General features: G+C 47.4%; 1 protein-coding gene across 1 annotated transcript in view; it reads right to left on the bottom strand.

The window, feature by feature from the left end:
• The window catches only part of LOC100550420 (scavenger receptor cysteine-rich domain-containing protein DMBT1-like), a 51,160-nt gene extending 45,841 nt beyond the window's left edge, over nucleotides 1-5,319 (bottom strand). The window contains exons 1-5 of the mRNA XM_085214679.1: nucleotides 5,029-5,319; nucleotides 3,662-3,982; nucleotides 2,198-2,527; nucleotides 1,461-1,775; nucleotides 35-349 (exon numbers count right to left, since the gene is read on the bottom strand). Of these exons, the coding sequence (XP_085070805.1) occupies nucleotides 35-349; nucleotides 1,461-1,775; nucleotides 2,198-2,527; nucleotides 3,662-3,982; nucleotides 5,029-5,101 (1,354 nt within the window). The 5' untranslated portion in view covers nucleotides 5,102-5,319. The remainder of the gene's footprint in view (nucleotides 1-34; nucleotides 350-1,460; nucleotides 1,776-2,197; nucleotides 2,528-3,661; nucleotides 3,983-5,028) is intronic.
• Between the last annotated feature and the right edge of the window lie 718 nt (nucleotides 5,320-6,037).

The following is a 6,037-nucleotide window of genomic DNA, read 5'->3' on the forward strand; positions in this document are numbered from 1 at the left end:
ATACACAGACAAAAAGGATGCGGCACAGACTTACCTGTGCACACCACACTGGCATCTTCCCCATGGTGGCAGCTGTGTTGTCCCCATGACTGGACTGTGCACTCACTAAGGGCAGACTCCATCCCTGAGCAGGTCACTTTCTCCAGCCAGATGGGGTCATAGCCTCTGCCAAACCTCGCCCAGCCTGGAGCATATATTGGAGTGCCACAACCCAGCTGCCGGCACACCACTTTTGCATGCTCCATGCCCCAGGCGTTGTCACAGACAGTTCCCCACTGCTCTTGATGAAGCACCTCGACTCTCCCAGCGCAGCGGTTTGGGCCATTCGCCAGCCGTAACTCTGTGGGATCTAAAGGTGGGGTAAGAAAAATGAGTTAACAGGGACATTCGGTCTTCTGAAGTAGATGTTTTTTCTGAGGCTTGCAACTAGGTGCAGCCGTGCAATGCACAAGTGGTGGAACACCTCTCCCGTGGAGGAAGGCTGAGAGAGTTACTCTTATTCAGCCTGGAGATGAGAAGGCTCCAGAGAGCCTTGCAGCCTTCCACTACTTGAAGGGAGCTTACAAAACAAGGAGAGTGACTTTTTATGTGGGTAGATAGTGATAGGACAAGGGGGAACGGTTTAAAAATAAGAGGAGGGATCTTGGTTAGGTGTTGCCCTGTCAGCACTCAGACATGATTTTTGACAACCGTGTTTCCCCATCTGAATCAGTATCTTCACTTGGGGGAAACTGATCACACTGAGAAGTTAACAACAGGATGCCTTGGAATATTTCCTATGGGCAACGCCTGGAAGACTCCTGAACATCCATGTTCAAATCATAAACATCAGAACAAGTTTCAAAGTGCTGCTAATGTGACAACATCTCTCTCTGAAAACACACCTAACGAGGAAAGATATTTTTTAAATAGCATTTGTTTACTCAAGGAAAAAGGTTTTGTGGGAACATGGCGTCGCTGTGTCCTTCTATGCTATTTAATCTCATCTACTAAAGCTCCTTGCAAATGCTGCCTGAAGGCACCCAGGTTTTCTCTTCTTGTTCACAAGGATGGCATCGCATTGCAAGCTGGAGGAAAGGGGAAATATCTTTCAATCTTGGGTCACCTCTAGAGATCCAGAAGAAACTTGGGACATAAAAATGGAATAGACCCAACATTGTTGGTCAAATGAATCCTCTGGGTGCACAATTGAAACATTCAGAGCAGCCTTGCGTGATGGATGTGGTGAGGCACTTGTGAGCTGCTATGTTAAGGTGTCAGAAAGAGGATTAAGCACAAATTCATACCCATATAATCTGTTGATAGAACGCCTACAAGGAACAGAGTTCTCTCTCAAGCATTATTGCTTGCAGTAGCATCATAGACAAAGGAAAACTGTGCATGGAGGGAAGTAAACTAAAATTAGATGCTAGAGTGCCTGCAGAAAAACTTCTCCGTGAATCCATGAGCCGGGCACTTACCTGAACACACAACACTAGCATCTTCATCATGTTTGCAGTTATGGTCTCCCCAGCGCTTCAAGCTACACTCAGTGATGGCCCCTTCTGTCCCCGTGCAGTTCACCTCATCCAGCCACACAGGATCGTGTCCCTGCCCAAACAGAGCTTTGCCAGGAGCTGACACCGCCGTCCCACAGCCCAGCTGCCTGCACACCACCTCTGCATCAGCCAAGTCCCAGCCATCATCGCACACTGTCCCCCAGCGTTGGTTGTGGTGCACCTCAATTCTCCCTGAGCAGCGGCTGGAGCCGTTCACCAGACGTACTTGTGTTGGTTCTGGAAAGACACAAGTGCCAAAAACCTGGGTGATGGCCCAGGAAGGGACCAGAACTGCCCTGGGACCAAGGAGTCCAGTGCATAAGTGAATCCCACAGCTAAAGGTTGAAATGCTGCAGATGTGAACTGAAATGAGCAGGCTCCCCGTGGTTACTCATCTCCAGAACTCATCACCCAGTGTAACCTGGATGAACGTCCCCTCTGAAGCTCCTTGTTCCTTTCCTTTCCCAATCACACACAGCCCATCAAGGAGTTCCTTCCACCTCCATTTACAGGGCTGTCGATATCTACACCTAGGACCATTTTAAGGCTCTTCTGCTCTTGTCTCCACCCATTCCTTAACCGAAAATAGAAAATAAAAAATAAAAATAAATAACGAATGTTTTAAAAGCCAGCCCTGATAGGGAAGAAGTTAGACTTACCTGAGCACTCAACACCAGCATCCTCTCTGTGGCCACAGTTGTGGCTTCCCCAGGAAGTGATCCAGCACAGAGAAAGGGAAGCCTCCGTCCCAACACAGATCACGTCATCCATCCAGATTTGTCCTGCCCCTTGCCCAAAAGTAGCCCCAACGGGGGCTGACAGAGCTGAGCCACAGCCTACTTCTCTGCACACCACTTCAGCAGCCATCATGTTCCAGCCATCATCACACACGGTGCCCCAGCTGCCATTGTGGAAGATTTCCACTCTGCCAGAGCAAGAGCTTGAGCCGTTTATCAGCCTGACCTGGATCTCACCTGGAGTGGGTGCCCCTGAAAAACCCCAGAAAGCAAAGAATCAGAGTCTTTCAGGGCACGCAGACACCTACAGTGTTTAGGATCAAATGGTCACAAACTTTTCTGGGCGTGCAGTCACCTACAATGCTTAAGAGCAAGTGATTAAAAACTTTACTGGGCATGCAAACACCTACAGTGCTTAGGAGCAAATGATTAGAGACATTCTTGGGCAAACAATCAACTGTAATGTTTAGGAGCAAGTGATCAGAATCTTTGCTGGGCGTGTATTCGTCTACAAAGCAACTGGAGCAAATGACCACAAACTTTGGTGGGCATACAGTCACCTACAATGCTTAGGAGCAAATGGTAGAAAATATGCTGAGCGTGCATTCGTATATAATAATTAGAAATGACTGAAACTTTGGTGGTGGGCATGCACCACCATCAGTGTTTAGGAATAAATGATCAGAATCTTTGCTGAGCATGCAGCCATCTACAATGCCTAGCAGTAACTGATCAGGAGCTTTGCTGGGCATTCATCTGAAACATCTTTGGGTGACAGATGGTTTATCTCATCCTAAAGGAGGTGCTAACGGAGAACTGAGTGCTCCAGCAAAGGCTACTGCAGGATGGCATGACTCATGTCTCAGATGCTCTTAGCCATATTGTCCAGACCTTATTACAGCAATGTCCTGCACTTGGTTCAAAAGAAGACGACGACTGTGAACATGGATATTCAAAGAGGTGAAAGAGATATAAGGAAGAAATTCTTTACTATGAGGGTGGTGATTGACCAGAGAGACTGTGGATGTGCCATCCCTGGAAGTGTCCGAGGGATGGTTGGGGCCCTGGGCAGCCTGATCTAGTGAAAGTCAACAGGAGGTTTGGAAATAGATGTTCTTTAAGGTCCTTTCCAACAGAAGCCATTATTTGATTCTGTGATTCTATGACTTCTGTGATCTTCTGATTCTGTGACTGTGGTTCTACAACATTAGCAGGACCTTTTCCCATCCCCAAAGCTCAGCCACCACAAAGGAGGGACGGTTCTGCCCACAATTTAATCCTTTGGCCGTCCTCAGCAGTTGGTGCAAGACAAAATCAACAAATGCTTCAGGTTGGAAGGGATCTCTGGAGGTCATCCGATCCAAGCAAGTCCGGAGCAAGACTCACCTGAGCACACAACACTGACATCCTCTCCATGCCCACAGTTGTGGGTTCCCCAGGGCCGTGCCCGGCACTCGGAAAGAGCAGCTTCCATCCCAGTGCACTGAACGTTGTCCAACCAGATGGGATCTTTCCCTCGGCCATACCGAGCCCCACCAATGGCAGACAGCCCCATCCCACAGCCCAGCTGCCGGCACACCACGTGGGCTCCTGCAAGGTTCCAGTGGTCATCACACACCGTCCCCCAGGTGCTGTTGTAGAACACCTCCAGCCGCCCCGTGCAGGAGTCGGGGCCATTCACCAGCCTGACTTGGGCAGGACCCGACACTGACAAAGAGAAAAAAGGGAAGGAGAAGTTAGTGAGAAATCGTAGAGAAAAAGAAACTGAGGAGCTGATGGAAAGGAATCTTTACAGGGTCTACTTGTCATCCCTACTCTACAGGAATAAGCAAGAGGAAGACACAAACAACTGTAATTTTATTATAATCATTTTAACAAGGACACATGCCAGCTGGCCCTTGAGCAAAGCCCAGATTTTCCACTTACAGACAGACAAGAATGTAGTTCCTCAAAGCTGGAAATGTCAAAATACGTTATGACATCTTGCCAGTTGCCTTTTAAGCATGTGTCCTTCAGGGATGAATTTACATGCCTAAACATAATTTAGTAATTAAATGGATGATTTGCAGGCTCTTTGTGGGAGCAATTTTGAGCAACGCTGTGCACTCACATGCTGCGCTCATCGATCACATCTGGCTCTGTTGGATGAACAGCCTTGACCACAGCACAAGGAACATAAGGGCTCCTTTATTTTCTGCAAACACCTACTTTGCTACCTCAGATCAGCACATCAACCCAATAACAATACCCATTACAGAGCAAGTAATTCCCATTCCTCCTCTTTTTTCAGCTATTCCAGCTCTGCAACACATAGCTGAGTCTATCAAAATGGCAGCAACGTATTCACTTGGCACACTTGATTTCTGCATTTTTCACTTTTCTATCCAGCCTTCGTAATTCACTCTGGTTTCTTTCTACCATAAATCTATGTTTTGGACAACTGGGTTGAACTCCTCTTCAATCCCTGTAAGCTGTTCGCTCATTCTTAATTTGGAATACTGTTTTCTACTTCTGTACCTTTTGCAACATTCACCTTCTAGAAGGTACCAACACTTCTGAGAAAAACTCAACTCTTCCACAGCTGGATTTGGAGGTTCTGCATCCTACTTGCACCAGTTCCCAAGAAACCCACACAGGTAGCTCTGAGCATGCATCTCACAAACTAGGAGCAATAGTAATTAAGCTACAGAGAAATTAAGAGAACATCATTCCAGCGTGGTCTTTCCCAAAACGTGGGAACACAAGGCACTCACCACACATCCCAGAGAGGATAAAGAGGATCCCTCCAGTTCCCAGCCAAGCACATGCAAGCAGCCTCTGCCCCATGGGTTGCCCAGCCAGCAGTAGAAGACTTTTGGAAAAGCTGCTCCCAGCCTAGTGGGATGCAGGAGACACGGGCTCTGTAAAAACTGAGCTCAAGTCCACCATCAGCGAATGGAGAGGAAATTCAGCAAAACTCCATGGAGGCAGCTGCAAGAGAATGCATTCCACTTGCTCCCTGGCTTGCTGCTTGTGTTTGCGTAACACCGAGCTGAGTTTCTGAAGGGGAACTGAATCTTCCACTTTCAGCTTTATCCATGGTGATGAGCAAATGTGTTCTGGGAACACTGTGGGCATTTGGGGTCAGTCCCCTGGGTGAATATTATAAGATGACAGCAGAGAGAGGGTAAGGGGGTTGCAGGGTTGAAGGCACATCATCTTGCGCAGTTCTTCTCCTTTCTCTCTTAAGAGATAGACGAAGGAAATGCAGCACCCAGCAGGCACAAAACCATGTAAAAAACCCATGGTATCATCAGCACCAGTGATTCTTCATCTGCTTTGGCTTACCCAGGTCCAGGATGTCGACCACTAGGATGCCTGCATCCTCATCCACAGAGCTCCTTTCAAGCAGCTCAACCTCTCACCTGTAACAATGCATGCAGTTATTCCTCCCCAGGTGTAGGACTCTCCATGGTCCGTGGCCTTCAACCATGTATCATAAGGGACAGGTTGAAAATGGTAGATTTTGAGGTAGATACCAGCTTTGGGTTCTTTTTAGGATTCAACCTCTGGAATAGAGGTTGGCTTTCTTCCTGCCAGCAAATCTCAGACTCCAAATTCAGTTTTTGGTCTTTGTTTAATGAAAAATGAAGTCCGCAGTCTTAACAAGATACGATTTCTTCATACTTACCAAGGTACAAAGAAATTAAATTAAAATTTGCTGTGACCACTTCACTTCAGTTTCCAGCTGTTTCCCAAACACAGGACATTGGTTTTGTTCTG

The sequence above is a fragment of the Meleagris gallopavo genome, chromosome 33 (assembly GCF_905368555.1).
Source record: "Meleagris gallopavo chromosome 33, MGAL_WU_HG_1.1, whole genome shotgun sequence".
NCBI lineage: Eukaryota > Metazoa > Chordata > Aves > Galliformes > Phasianidae > Meleagris > Meleagris gallopavo.